At 39.4% G+C, this 15,316-nt stretch overlaps 3 protein-coding genes across 3 annotated transcripts in view; 2 read left to right on the top strand and 1 right to left on the bottom strand.

Moving 5' to 3' along the window:
- The window catches only part of LOC146386441 (integrin alpha-5-like), a 57,956-nt gene extending 55,992 nt beyond the window's left edge, over positions 1-1,964 (top strand). Inside the window, exons 29-30 of the mRNA XM_084927495.1 lie at positions 100-222; positions 755-1,964. Of these exons, the coding sequence (XP_084783621.1) occupies positions 100-222; positions 755-838 (207 nt within the window). The 3' untranslated portion in view covers positions 839-1,964. The remainder of the gene's footprint in view (positions 1-99; positions 223-754) is intronic.
- A 3,714-nt stretch (positions 1,965-5,678) lies between these two features.
- fbxo2 (F-box protein 2) lies at positions 5,679-9,386 on the top strand. The gene is made up of 6 exons (XM_084927493.1): positions 5,679-5,806; positions 6,759-6,824; positions 7,657-7,783; positions 8,423-8,515; positions 8,597-8,735; positions 8,849-9,386. Exons 2-6 carry the CDS (start codon positions 6,788-6,790, stop codon positions 8,981-8,983), a joined length of 531 nt encoding a protein of 176 aa, XP_084783619.1. The 5' UTR covers positions 5,679-5,806; positions 6,759-6,787; the 3' UTR covers positions 8,984-9,386.
- A 381-nt stretch (positions 9,387-9,767) lies between these two features.
- svbp (small vasohibin binding protein) lies at positions 9,768-13,022 on the bottom strand. Its single transcript, XM_084927494.1, has 3 exons — positions 12,871-13,022; positions 11,726-11,851; positions 9,768-11,616 (listed from the first exon to the last, which is right to left on the bottom strand). The coding sequence occupies exons 2-3, from the start codon at positions 11,837-11,839 to the stop codon at positions 11,530-11,532; spliced, it is 201 nt and encodes a 66-aa protein (XP_084783620.1). The 5' UTR covers positions 11,840-11,851; positions 12,871-13,022; the 3' UTR covers positions 9,768-11,529.
- Between the last annotated feature and the right edge of the window lie 2,294 nt (positions 13,023-15,316).

The following is a 15,316-nucleotide window of genomic DNA, read 5'->3' as shown; positions in this document are numbered from 1 at the left end:
TTTTCTGCGTTTTTACAATTTCACAAGCTCTTTAGATTTTTCATTTACAAATGAAAATCAGTGCACGGTGGATCAGTTCTGCGGTTTGCTGTTGTTCAGGTGGCGACTGCTGTGATGTGGAATAAACCCAACAGTCAGTACTCGGTTCCTGTGTGGATCATCATCCTGGCTGTTCTAGCTGGGTTGCTGTTACTGGCCTTGCTCATATACTTACTTTACAAGGTAACAAGGTGTTCAAATACCCTACTTTTAGCATGATCACAGAAAAACAGCTCTGGAATAACTTGGTTGTTACACATTGCAGTTTTTGTAATATTCTTGATAAATATGAGATTGACAGCACTAACCTTCGGGCTTTTCTGCTCTACTGAGTTACAGCCTGAGCCAAAGACCCCAAAAAACAGATTTTTGTTTCTTTAGTCAGTTTGTTTACTTATAACTGCTGAAAGCAGATCTGTGATCTGAACGAAAGCTGTGCTTGCGGGACACGGAAATTGTAAGATTGTCTTTCAGTTGTTACTGCGGGAACAAAAACCCAACAAAAACCATTACAGAAGCAAGAAAAACAATGTGTTGTAGGAAAATCAGTATGGCTGTCATTATAGTGTTTGTGGATTGACCAGATATTGTAAAAGTGACTATTCTTTAAGAGTTGTGAGTTGCATTTTGGGTAAGTTAACAGGGAACAGTGTATTTTTTACACGTATCAGTTTTGAAGCTGTTTTGCATCTAATCTCTTCATCCTTTGCTTTAGATGGGCTTCTTTAAAAGATCAGACCCATACGGTACGACCATGGAAAAGGCCAAACTCAAACCCCAGGCGTCCTCTGAAGCTTAGATCTGAACGGAGCCTCCACCTGCAGCTGTTCCAAAGAACTGGAAGTATTGTCGCATTCCCAAACAAATAATGGAAATTCCTAATTATAAGCAGGCCACCCATTCATGAAGGGACAGTTATGGGTGCTGTATCACTGGAAGATAAAAATGTCTGGTGCTGCACTAAAACATTACAGGGGTCACGCAGTTGGATATGCACTGCTGTTTGTTGGACATTCCTCTGTGCAGTCAGAGACTTTTCTAGAAGCTCATCCTGTCATATTATACTCCTGCATTGACAATAAAGAAACAAATGGACATCCAACAAAAGGCACTAAAACGTCAGTAGTTCATGAATGCAAAAAAGTGTGATTCAAGCCATGTTTGTAAGCTTGGTGTTGATGATTTTGAAAATTCCTGCTTATGAATGATGCCTAAACCACTTGTTATTTATGGCACAATGATTTCCTATTGATTGTTGAATGTTGTACTGTACTGTCTGCAGGCAAAAAAAAAATCAAAAAAGCAACGTGCCAAATCTGCAATGTTTAACTTGAATTTTTCTCTCCCATATTGGGAGGTACTTTGTGTATGATGTAATGTATTCATTGTGTTATATTGATGTTGTGGCGCAGAATAAAGCCTAATTTTGTATACCCACACAAGAAGCTATGATTACCCCATCAGCCTTTTACAGCTAGATTGGGCTGCCTGGTAGGGAGCTGGTTAGCACTGTTGTAGGAGCTGCCTGCTCGAGGAAGGAGATTTTGCAGTGGAGTAGGAACACCAGCAACTTCACCTCGCTCAACTTCTTCTGCAGGAACCTGCTCACCAAATTAAACCCCTTTCACCCAACTTAATCCCCAAGAGCTCCTTCAGCTATTTTTCTTTTCTTTCTTTCTTTATTTTTGCAATTAGGGGCACTGGCACATGGAAAAAAAAATGCTATATGTAAGATCATTCTTCTGACGTCTATTCACCTTTTCTTTAGTTGGACTGAACGTGAAGTCCTCCAACTTAAACTCCATTTTTGACACCACCACACACAAGAAAAAGCTACTAACCAGAAAAGCAAAAGCAACCAATATAAGCAACCGACTCAACCTACATACATACATACGCAAGCACGAGCAGCAAAAAAAAACAAACGCCCCCCCCAATATATGTGCTTACTTGGATTAATAATTCATTTAGAAACATGTATTTATAATTACTCCCTTTATTTTCCATTAAATTATCAAATAATGATTTCTTTTGTATTTTTAGAATAAAAATAATTCAATCCAGCAGTGCATCATAAATCCCTGAAGTGCTGTTTTTATTTGCAGAGTATTTTAGACTTTCTTATAGTTTACACCTGGGACACGGAGGACAAAAACTGTGATGAAATGTATTGATGCTTTCATCAACCAATAAAAGCAAGATGAAAGTTTGGAAGTGATCCAATCAGAAGTAACATCCTTCTGATCAGGAGTAATATCCTTGTGCAGTAAGTTTAGACCCTCACATTTTCTCATGAAAATGTGACAAAATGTCAACACTTGGGAGACGTATGGACACATTTCCCATCTGATGTTATTGAAGATAAGACCCTTTGTAAACCAAAGGAGCAACTCTCACCAGTACAAACACGGCAAAGGTAGGCTTTACATTTTACATTACATTACATCAAAAGGCGTAAACTACATCAAAATGTGCTGTCAAAATGCTAAGAAGCAAAAATAATTTCTAAAGTTATTATTTTTAAATCGCCGAATAAGCTTGCAAGATAAAAATAATTTAACGACTCTGCTTTTAAAGTGTGTCACCAGTAATTCCTTGGTGGCTTGTGGGTATGACCGTCCCTTAGTTTGGGTGTATGACTGATTTAAGTTTGTAAATAAATAAAATAAGAAGAAGTTGATACGCTATTACTTTTTTATGATCTATTTAGCCCTACAGCTTTGATAAAATGGGCCATAATGATGGTGCAGGTGTTCTGGGAATCCATCCTACCTGACAAACCATCCTACCCGTTGTTTCTACGCATGCGCAAAACACCAAATTCAGTGGCTACTACTAACATACTCTGATGGGTACGATTAAGTGCCAAACCGTCCTACCTTTGTAAATGTGACGTACAAGCATACTTCAACAGCTAAAATTAAGTGACGAACCATCCTACCTCTGCACTCAAAAAAATGAAATTGGGTGGTTGTTACATGCATAAGATCCAAACTTGTAATTTGAACTAAATAATTCCATGTTTCTATGGTGAACGTAATTAAATCATGTAGCATCTGCATGAAATTCGGCAACTTAATTTGTTCTTGTTGAGATGACATCATACAATCTAGTAAGAGTGGCTGGATCCAGGCAACTAACCGCTCTTACTAGATTGTATGATGTCATCTCAACAAGAACAAATGAAGTTGCTGAATTTCATGCAGATGCTACATGATTTAATTACGTTCACCATAAAAACATGGAATTATTTAGTTCAAATTACAAGTTTGGATCTTATGCATGTAACAACCACCCAATTTCATTTTGGGGGTCGACTCACGAAATTCACAAGATCACATTAGATGTCAAACCACAGGAAAATCAGTGGGGTTACAAGAGGAAGACAACCACACCACGTGTATGCTGTTACTATTTCTTATGGTTTAACTTGTCAAGAACAACAACATAAAGCATCATCAAGCATAGCTTTCCTACTTTTGTTAAGTCTGTATTGACAGATTAATGCCATGGTGGTTCGTGCTGTTGCCTCAGAGCAAGAAGATCCTGGGTTCAAATCCACAATGTGGCGAAGTTTGCAGTGGGTTCTCTCTGCGTACTCTGGTTTCCTCCACAGTTAAAAGTCATGCAGTTGTAAGGGTAACTGGTTATTCTAAATTGCCCAAAGGTGTTAAAGTGCAAATGATTGTTTGTCTCTGTATGATTGACTGGCGACCTGTCCAGGATGTACCCTGTCCCTCTTGCCCTATCACTTCCGCAGCCCAGATAAAGCTAAGAAGATGGGTGGATTGGAAGTTGCTGTAAATCCATTGATTTTTTTTTGGTTGAACATTACTTAATATGAATACAACATGTACTACAGACATAAGTTACATTTCATTCATTCAACAAGATTATCATTGGTGTAACAAACAAATATTTTACTAGTTCATGTAACAAGACTGACTTTTGATGTGCCAAAGTGTTTAAACAATATAAGATGGATTTAAATAAATTTAATTAGACTAACGTGGTGCAAACATGTTGATTGAACAAAAGTCAAATTAATTGAATGTTAATGTTAATATTATGTTAAACCTACACACATATATCGTGTTGACACAACACAATCAAGATGGATTAATATAACATGATTTGTTTAGATGGAATATAAGTGGCAAGATAAAATTACGTTCATCCAATGAATTATTTTTTTGAGTGTGTGAATATGAGCTAGAAGCATAATTTTACAGCTAGAATTCAGTGACAAATCATCTTACCTTTGTTAATAACAGCTGCACACATACTCTGACGGGTAAAATTACGTGTCAAACCATGCTACCTTTGTGAATGTGACCTACAAGCATACTTTAAAGGCTAAAATGAAGTGGCAAACTGTCCTGGCTTTATAATTATGAGCTACAAGCATACTCTGATGGGCAAAGTTAAGTGGCAAACCGTCATACCTACTTACATTTGTGCTGGAATGACTCTGTAACAGCAGAAATGTGCATAAACTACTTACAGTAGGACGTTTTGTCAGAACAGCTTACCGGCTTCATTAATATTGTTTGGTTCGTTTACTTCGTTTAAATTAAAAACTTACCAGTCATCTAAGTTGTGTTTCCTTCATAAGTCACACACTTTTCCTGGGAGTGCTCATCAGACAAACCACAGAGCAAATCTTTGTCTAACATGTGAACAAGTGTTTTACATTAAGGGGCTAAGCTGGCTTTTGATCTTTGGCAGAACCATCATATGATACCACATCTCCCTCTGCAGGTGATATATGTTACTGCCATCCACAACCTTGCTGCCGCTGCAGAGGACTGTGCTACACATTGACAGCGTAAAAGATGTGTGAAGTCAAGATTGATAAAATATTTAATATCTACTCAAAACTAAGGCCCAGGCACGAGGGAAGGTCCACTAGACAATATTTTGGACAGATATTTTATGTGTGATGTGTGAGGCCTATGCAGAACAGCAGCAGGGACATGTGCTGCATCACCCTGTTATATTGTCCATAGTGACTGCAGCTGGACTCCACAGTCCCAGTGAGTTCCCGATGGATGTTATTAGTGGACCATTAGTCTTGTACAGTCCCACTCAGGTCAGTCTGCCTGGCGTTACAGCTTAGAGTCCTGGTGCACTGCTCTATCAACCGGTCTATAAGTCAGCTGTTTGATTGTAATGCATGTTACTGTATGGCAAATTCTACTTTTGCCCCTTTCCCATCAGTTTAAGATGTGTTTCCTGGTTTTGAGTTTATTTTCACTGGGTCTATTCACTTCTGGAATAATTTACCTTCTACAATCTCTCCTTTCATATGTCATAGATCATTTTCTGATTTTAACTAATTCGCAAAGTTTGGTATTTAATTCTTATTATTTCTTAACTTTCTTGGTTATTGTTTGGCTCTTCTTGTATTTGAATGCTACATAAAACCTCACGATCAACTAAAGTGACCCTATTAGTATATGCAACATGACTTACTGAATGCTTTTCTCCCACAGCTGCTGTTGAAGTGTTTCCTCTGACATTTGTGCTGAGTCCATGTGTGTTCTGCTGAGTTATGCTGGATGGATGCACCCTGCCTCCAACCAGAGTGTTCTGTGTCTCTCCTCCTCCTCTCTTCGCTCTCACTCCTTCTCGTGTGTGTGTGTGTGTGCGTCACAGTCTATAAAAGCCTCTCTATTGTGGGGGTGCAACTCTGCAGAGGAACTCAAGTGCAGGCAGAGAAACAGCCAGAGGAAACAAAAGACTGCACCTGGCCACCTTCTTGTCTGTGAGTAACATACACAATATGCTGCTTTATGCATTTAGCTCAGTGTTTTATTTAAAGCAGAGCATGTCATTAGCATGCGTGCCATGTAGCTGTTATGCTTTGCAGGGGGAAATGACTCAGTAGTTTTTTCTCAGTCTCAGTGAACAGCAAAATGCAGATCCAGTATCTTGCACAGTGTTTGACGCACAAAACTCTGTGAGACTAAAATGACAAGTTATCGTTTTGGGCCTTAATGCAAAAATGATCAGCTCATCTTAAAAACATTGTTGGTACCAGTGCTGAAGCACACAAACACCAGGCATATAAAGAGAAAGCTAATGACCAGGCACTGTACATACGCTGTATTCGAGCTGCTAGAGTTTAAAAGTGTTGCTATCCCTGGTTGTTTTCCTGCTGACTGATGTCTGTCTGATGACTGCTTGATCCTCTGTGATGCCTCCTATTCAGCATGTAAAGCGTGAGGCTTTCACCCTCTCTGCTGTGCTGTGAGTCAGCAGACAGGGTATTAGTGTTTGGGTCGGGATGTTTTTGAGACTATAGGTCTCACCTCATGTGCTCCTGAGCCCACCTAAACCACATATGCTGATCATTGATTGCACTAAATGTCACAAATATTTCAGTCAATTTAAAACAGCCTTTTGCTGTAAAGGAAACTCTAGCACCATGTGACCACTAAGAGTCCCAAAGTCACTATGATTCTCCTTGGATGTTTATTTACATGTGCTTCCCGAGCACAAGCCTTTGCCTTATTGGACGTTCCCCATTGAGTGGAGTTCAGCAGTCTTCCAGCTGGCATGACACACACACACACTACTGTTCCAGCACACTACTGTGTAATATAGAAGAGACCTGTATGAGTACCTCTCCTGCAGCTAAGCCAATACCTACATGAAGGATCTGGTTTAAATTGTAATACTGGTCCAAGTAGCAATTTCCTGTTTTTCCTGTGCAGGTCGTGCCTTCTCTGAGTGAGCTGTAATCATGGCCAGAAACCTGCTGAAGAACCCCAGCGGAGAAGGTAAGATATTATTTTTCCCTCAGTGGATTAGAGAGCATGATGAGCATTTAATCAGATGCTTTTTAAAGGAGTAGTTTTGACATTTTGTTTATCACTTTTACTTTTTGCAGAGCTTACCTCTTGTATGAACCTCTTACATGTACACAAGAGCCTAGTGTAGGATACAGGATACCTCCAAAGTTACAAAGCAAGGCAGAATCCAAGCAGTCAAAGATGAGACAGGGAGCAGTGCACACATAAGGAGGTTCACGGGGAGGCCACTGATCCGAAAGAGGGAGCACAAGATGCTTTGGGTAGACTGGAAATGGGGCACAGGGAGAAACAATAACGAACAGAAGACATACACACAAGAAGTAGTGTTATTCATTTAGAAACATGTTTCTAGGCACCTGGTGAATGGTAGTCCAGTGTCCGCTTTCCTTCTTGGCTCTGCTTTTGGTCTTCACCAAGTTCTGAGGGGGGGTATCTGATTGGTTTGCCGTCGAGTGTGTTCACTAACTTGCTAATGATTTCTGCCTTTTACCGTGAGATTTTAGGATGTGACACTGAAAACAGCTGCCAGCTTTGTTCACCTTTGTTTCTCATAACTTACTCATAACTATTTCATAACAGAAGTTGCATAGCTAACAAGTTACTCACCAGATCAAGACTAAATTAGATTTCTTTTTAAAAACTATTAGTTCTGGTCTTGTTTTTGAGGCCGTTTCGTGCTGGCCAGCACTCAAATGCAACTAATTGTGCTCTTGTATTTGACCCAATAAAGCTCATGTAAAAAACAAAACAAAACATAATACTGTGACTGGAAGCTTGAGACTGTGGATTTCCCTCCCAGATGAGCTGAAATTCTGGGAGCTGATAGAGAATGGTGGGAGCCAGTGGAAGGTGGAGGACATGCCGGGAGACTGTGGTCATGACTTTTGCAGTGAAGGAGTGACTAAATACTTTGCAACCTCCTTTGAGTGAGTAGTTATCACATACAACATATGAGTATTGGTCACACCACTACATTCTGTCAGGCTTCTTTTAGGGTCACTGGAAAAGGTTTAAATGGTAAATATTTGTATAGCGCTTTTACTAGTCCCTAAGGACCCCAAAGCACTTTACACAACCAGTCATCCACCCATTCACACACTGGTGATGGCAAGCTACATTGTAGCCACAGCCGCCCTGGGGCGCACTGACAGAGGCGAGGCTGCCGGACACTGGCGCCACCGGGCCCTCTGACCACCACTAGTAGGCAACGGGTGAAGTGTCTTGCCCAAGGACACAACGACCGAGACTGTCCAAGCCGGGGCTTGAACCGGCAACCTTCCGATTACAAGGCGAACTCCCAACTCTTGAGCCACGATTGCCCCAAAAGACATTAAAATGTTTGGACAGACAGTTATGATACTCTATAATACAGCGCATAGTTCTAACAGTATTATTGAGTCTGTCTCAACAACATATGTACAGGCATAAGGTTTTACTAAACTACAACTTTGTTATTCACATGAAACATATTAAGTTCAATTTAAACATCATATATGTGGCAGAAAGCTTTTTTTGTTTTCTTCCCCAAATTAGTTCAGTTTGCAAATTTATCCTGTGTGTCCCAGGCTGTGTCTGAAGAGGCAGGTGATTGACCTGCTGGCAGAGGGATTCTCATCTGAACAGCTGGATGCACAGCCTCCTGTCACAGTACAAGACTGGTAGGACACGTCTGAACAGACACATTATTTCCTTTGTGTCAGAGAACAGACTCAGTTATTAAAGGGAAGCTCATCCTGCAGGTACTGTGGGAGGACGGACTGTGGCTGCACCTACCAGATGACCGTGTGTCTGCTAGATGAGAACCACGAAGTCATACAGGAGTTCAGACCAGATTCGGTGACTCTGGACCCGGACTGTGATGACTGCTCATGGAAAGAGGTTTTTTAAAAGCCCCTTTAATAGTAAAAAATCTGATTCTTATAAATGTGTGTCAAACACAGTGCTCTGTATCCTGCTTTACAGCTCACAGTGGTTTTCTGTCTGTACTGCAGGTTAACCACATGTTTTCTGATTATGGCCCTGGGATGCGTTTCATTTCCTTTGAACATGGAGGACAAGACACTAAGTTCTGGGATGGCTGGTTTGGAGTCCGTGTCACTGGAAGCTCCGTTACTATTGAGGTTTAAGCAGCACTGACAACAGAAAAAGGGAACCACATAATAGTGAAAGGTGGAGAATAAAGAACTAGAATATTATTGTCAGAGCTTTCGATTGACGGCCAGCTTTGCCTTATCCTGCATTTTGCTGTTCATGCTGTGAAAACACTGCTTCACATTTGTAAAATGACACAACAAAACCCTACCGTTGTGTCATCTTGGCTTTACTAACCTGAAAATCCTTAAACTGCTGCCTGCACCAGTTATTATCTACTACATAATCTGTTAACTACTACCTCTGTGGAACTACACTGTGGGTTAAACTAAGGGACTGACTTGATGAGTGGGGTTCTGAAAGTGATCACGTTTTATCAGTTAACCTGGAATTATAATTAGGATATAAACCAAAAAGTTAATAAAGAATTCAATGGATTATGACTTGTCCTCATTTATAAGAAGACTGCTTGTAGGGGGTTGAGAACATCAAGATGGATGTACTTGCTCTGCTACTGCTGACTATATGTGGTCACAAAGGCTTTCTTGATGGACCATGAATCAATACATCATTCGGTAATATATTCAAGTATTTTTCTTTTAATACTTCTGTTCTGCTATAGAGCAGAGGGGTAATCCTACCACCACCCCATTACAAAAAAGTTGGGGTGTTAAATATAAGAGCTGCTGATCTGTTGGTGTCTTTGGAGATGAGGACCTCAGGAAGTAGCTGCTGTTGATGGCTTTTTGTGCTGGGTGGAGGTGTTAATTCATCTGACAGATAAAGTTTTGTCAAAACACAAACAAATGAAAGCACATATTCAAAAAAACTCACTTTTTATTTTTTAGAAATCATACTCAGGTCAGAGTAGATGCCATAGGGTAACAAACAATACAAATATTTATAGGTTACAAAATTAGTGACTGTGGCAAAAACATGCAGGAGTAGCTCATCTACAGATCAGTGAGACTCAGACGAGTCTATATGAGCTCTGGTAACACACAGATATTAAGGACAATGGATTTTAAAGTTACTATTAGTTTGTGTTCATGAATCACTGAAAAACAGCCTCATGGCCAGAGCGGAGTGTAGTGCTGCATTATTAAGTATGCTGGTAAGAGAATGAAAACTTTCAGACAAAATCTGAAGAGCTAACATGGACCAAAAAACTTTGTTTCTCCAAGACTTCCACCAGTCTGCAGCTCCACTACCTCCACCTAGAAGTCCCTGAATCCAAAAGGATGTGTGCATCTGAATTAGTTTGTGATATTCTCTTCAAAACATCAGGACAGCTGTTCTTATACAACAGGGTATGCATTTAAGAATGTATGACACTACATATGTAGTAATGGTAAAGAAGGCTTCCAAAGGTACGTGAATCCAGATCAGCTGAAACAGTTCAAAGCTGGGCCAAAATTCACACACGATGGCAAATTCATCCAAAGCATTCATCCGGATAACTAACGGACAGACTGACAGAACACATACCATCACTGGAAATCACACTGACAGATAGAATAGACTTCACTCGCAGTAGGACATAAAAATGTGACCTTCTACAGTCTGTGATTGGGTCAGAGTGAGACATCACTGTAAGGTACTGGCTGAAAAACACAGTGGAGTGGAGGAGTGATAGCATTATTCTGGATCAGTCTCTGCTGTAACCTCACGTCTCCCACTCGATGGACCATTAGATTGCATTCGTGTTTACACAATAACATTTTAAACTAATTAATAAATAAAGAGAGTGCAGAGTTCAACCCAACATGATGCAGCAAAAACAAACAGAAGCACATGGCCCAGGTGTCACGATATTAAAATACTCCTAATAAAAATGTAGGCAGGTGACAACAAGTCAGGAGAGCATAATGTACAGACTAGCAATGTTTATGACCGGAGCTGTGCCAAAACTGATGATTTCTTCAGTAAAGCTGTGATTTTTCCTCATTACTATGGTACTTTAACGCCTGCAGCAAGCTTTAAATATTAAGAAGTTAAAAATAAAGCACTCTGTCAAAACAGGCTCTTAACAACTCACTGTTGCAAAGTGACAATGAGTTGTTATGGATATCAGCCTTAAACCCATTTCCGGTTGGCTGAGAGACTTCCTGGGTTAAGATATTTGCAGTATTTGTAGGTCCTTGTTCTGAAACCTGAAATGCAGGTTATGTATGGGAGCCTACATACACTCACTCGACCTGCTAGTTGAACTGTCAAACTTTTCAGCTGAAAAATTGATTTTAACTCTGAAATGCAGTAAAAATATCACTATGTATGTTTGAGCTGGACACCTTTCACATGCACACCTCGGGGAAAGGAAACATCAGTAACCTGATGCGCCTCAACATCAGCTTACAACAACTAATGTGTGGCATTTTCAAGTCCGCTGCAGGGCCAGGAACTGGAGTCTGTTAAATGTCACATGTTGCCTGATTCAACACCAGAAACAAATACTTTTTAAATTGTTTCCAGCAGGTGGCAACAACAGAGATGCAGCTGAATATAAGAGAGCAGTCTGTGTGTGTGTGTGTGTCTCTCCATGGTGTTTTTGGAGGGTGTGTAAAATAGGGAGGACAGAGCATCATTCTCCTTGTGACTGCATCTGTTTACAAAAGGCCTCAAACTGCTGCTGCTCCAACTCTGTCATCACCTTGTTCAAAGCATAGATCTGCAAATGAAAGAAAGCAATCAAATTTAATGTCTGTTTATGATTTTAGGTTGGAGTATGTGTGCTAGGTTTAATAACAACAACAGCAAAAAAAAGGGATGATGGCCACCTCTGCTCTCTGCCGCTGCTTGAGCTCTTGCTGTGCAGACTTCTGCTTGGCTCTGTCTCCTCTGGTCGGGGTTGAGTTCAGCTTTGGTTTGTCTTTACGACACGCAGGCTCCATGGTGATGGTCCACTAGAAATGTAACAAGAGACGAGCGTCAAATGGTCTCATGGTGACAAAACATTAAAAAGAAAACCATATATTGTGACTAAATGACTGATGGATTGTCTAATGTGATCAAGAAGAGTTCAGTAACACTTAACTACCTAAACCTAATGAACAGCTAGTGAAACAAACAAATGAGGAAAACAACAAAAAGGAGTGGGTGAGAGAAGCTGTAGTTTCAAGGTTTACAATCCACTGCCGTATCTGCCCAATTATACAGCCGTGACATCAAGGTGGCAACTATTCACAATACAGAAATTTGAGAACAGAACATTTAAATAAAAAAGGAAACAAGAGAACTAAACCCTTTGATGTAGAAGATTAAGACACAAAAAGTGCAACTTTTAACAAAAATGACCCACAAAATGAGAAATATATCAAGTTTACTTAACTAATTGTGGATTTTATACATTTAAATACATATTTAAATGCATCACATCACCCCTCCCCTTTCCCTCCAATTATCGAGTGTGTGTTTGTGTATGTAGGCCTTTTATAACTTGTGATTGTGCTCCCTCTCTCATCTGTATGACTTGTTTAGGAAATTAAACAAGTATTTTAGGCAGTGTCATAACCAGCTTTATGATGAATGCGTTCCACATTTACAGAGTTTTATGAGTTCAGTTAGAACCTTACATTTTCATTCCCTGGACTGCGGGAAGTTTTAACGATCTTTCCCCCTTATTTTCGAACAAAAACCATTAATGGAGTTAATGGATGATAAATGAGCGTTAGCTTTGGCTGTCCGTGTAAAGCTGCAACAGCAATAAGAGCGAAAACAACTGTGCCGACACAAGTCAAGTGCACCACAAAAAGAGAAAACTAAACATGAGAAAACTAAACGTCCTAAATGTGCAGCTCTAATCCTTTATCGCCAAGATCATCTCTGTACGTGTAGCTAATATTAGCGAGCTAACAGTTTGGTTTTAATAGAGTAACATTTCAATCGCCAGCAGCATTTTAGATTCTGATAATGGTACACTTACCCTACAGTTGACAAAGTAAAGACAACAAGTAGAAAAGGCGTTATAACGTGCTTTGACCACCCTTAATCAGCTTGTAAACTGACTGCAGTTAGCTACTAGACGATCACTAGTGCTACCAACAAACAAGTCCGTGTTTAGTCTGCGGGCATTTGTGGAAGGTTCCGGATATTTTTCCTTTTTCTATTCAAATTTGCGGTCAGCTAGAGGCAACAAAACCACATTGGTGCCCTCGATAGGTCTTATGTAGTTTGTGAACTTGGAAAACTAAAAAATAAACAATAAACAAACAAACAAAGAAAAAAAATGTGGAGCAAATAGTCTTAGTTTTGTATTTGTTAATCTGATTAAAAAAAAAAAAAAATGTTGTCACAAACTCCCTGATCAGGATTTTATGGACATGTTTATTGAGACTTTGTATGTCTACAAGACTGAGTCAACTGCTTCCAACTGTTTATGTTGAAATATAATAAAATATACTGATATTCCTAAATATTTTCTCTGGCGTAATAATTAAAAAAAAATAATACTAAAACTAACACTGAAACTAATAAAAGCTCAACTAGAATCAAATATATTCAAATAACAAAAACTAAACTGAAATGCGCAAACACATTTTGGAAACTAACTGAAACTGAATTAAAAATAAAAAGTTAAAATAAAATAAAATAAAGCCTAATAAAAAAAAATACAAAACCAATAATTCTGGATCACACATTAAGGCAAACTCCATGAATTTTGGTAGATTTAGCAAATTGTTTCAGAATATGTCTGCATCATTAAAAAAAACTGTTATCAAATGCTGATCTTTTTTTGCTTGTATGTGTACTGTGACATGTTTATGTCTGTATTCATGAAAAAAAGAAGAAAATATTCACTGATAGATGTGTAAACATATACATGTTCAGATTCATGAATATGACTTAACCCAAGCAGTTTCCCGTTCTGCTTTACAGACCTGCACCAAACTATCAAATTTATTATATATTTACTGAGAAAATGCTGTTTAGGTTATGAATACTTTACATTTATTAGTGTGAGTCTAACTATCTTTGAGAATGAATTATAACTGTTAGATATTCATAAATGAACCTGGCCACGGAGAGAGTGAGGGTGTGGTAGGAAGGGCATTTGGTGTAAAATCATATGCAAACATGATTCATAAGGACATGCAGATGGTTGTTATGATAGAGGATGATACGGATGGTGTGCGATGGAGCCAGATGATCCACTGTGGTGATCCAAAAAGGAAGTGTGACAAAAGCAGAAGAAGATATTCATAAATGATTTTGTGGCATTTAACCTAATAGGTTTTTAAGTTTTTCTCTGACTGAGGTCATGTCTGATGCTAAGTCCAAAGGACAGAGGTTTCCCATCAGCTGTGATCTGTAACCTGTAGTTTTACACAGAGAAAGAGTTTGCAGACACAAATCAATTGTGCTCCCTCTGCTGGCTATGAGTTGAATAGCAGTACAGACTTGTTGCAGATACTTGCCTCAAGATTCGTTAACACAATGCTGCCTTTATCAAAAATTTTAAAGGGTTTTTTTGTTCAGCCTTTGATAAAACAAGATTGACCTCTTTGTCCTGAACGCCAAGAGTTATATCTGGAGGAAACCATGCACCGCTCATCACCAGGCCAATATGAGTCCTACGGTGAAGCATGGGGCTATCAGCTTCATGCTGTGGGGCTGTTTTTCAGCAGCAGGAACTGGGAGATTAGTCAGTGTCGAGGGAAAGATGAATGCAGCAATGTATAGAACATCCTTCATGATAACCTGCATCAGAACAACTATGGACCTCGGAATGGGGTGAAGGCTGATCTTCCAACAATACAAACACACTCAAACTTAATAATGAAACCATTGCCAATCATCAGCACTGTTCTGTGTTCATAATTCCATCAATTCTGACAAGGTTGCCAACAAAACTGGTTGAAATGAAGCCCCACACCACGACAGAGCCTCCACCATGTTTTACAGATGGCTATGGACACTGTTGTACCTCTCTACTCACCTCCTTTATACATATTGATGTTGATTTGGAACAATTAAAAATTTAGGTTCACAACTCCACAAGACCTATTTACGCTGATTTTTAGTCAGTTTTTATATTTCATTTCTGTAATCTGGCATACATGAGGCTTTTTCCTTGTTCCCTTTCCTTAAGAATAACCTCCTGACAGCCACCTTTCTTCTGAGTCCATTTCTGTTTTGACTTCAGTGAACAGTAGATGGTTCAGATGCATCTCTCAGGTCCTGTGTCAGGTCTTTACTGGATTTTTCTTTTTAGGCTTACCAGTTCTTTTTCATTCACTTGAGCATTTCCCTCCAATTTTTTAAGCACACACTGCACACGATGCCAAGGTACACCAAGTTCTCAGCTAATAGGGGAACACCTTGTTGGTGCTTTTAGTGAATAATCTGCATGATCTTTAATAGTTTATAGA

This window comes from Perissodus microlepis, chromosome 5 (genome assembly GCF_051167445.1).
Source record: "Perissodus microlepis isolate ML-2025 ecotype Zambia chromosome 5, ASM5116744v1, whole genome shotgun sequence".
NCBI lineage: Eukaryota > Metazoa > Chordata > Actinopteri > Cichliformes > Cichlidae > Perissodus > Perissodus microlepis.
Note: the sequence above shows the minus strand (reverse complement) of the source record. Positions and strands in the feature narration are given on the sequence as shown.

Bases quoted from the DNA above. Each gene is read 5' to 3' on its own strand.
- fbxo2 (XM_084927493.1), top strand. From the start codon at position 6,788: ATGGCCAGAAACCTGCTGAAGAACCCCAGCGGAGAAG. The intron at 6,825-7,656 runs GTAAGATATTAT...TTTCCCTCCCAG, and splicing joins GAAGAACCCCAGCGGAGAAG to ATGAGCTGAAATTCTGGGAG. The intron at 8,736-8,848 runs GTTTTTTAAAAG...TCTGTACTGCAG, and splicing joins ATGACTGCTCATGGAAAGAG to GTTAACCACATGTTTTCTGA.
- svbp (XM_084927494.1), bottom strand. From the start codon at position 11,839: ATGGAGCCTGCGTGTCGTAAAGACAAACCAAAGCTGAACTCAACCCCG. The intron at 11,617-11,725 runs GTGGCCATCATC...TTTCATTTGCAG, and splicing joins AGCAGCGGCAGAGAGCAGAG to ATCTATGCTTTGAACAAGGT.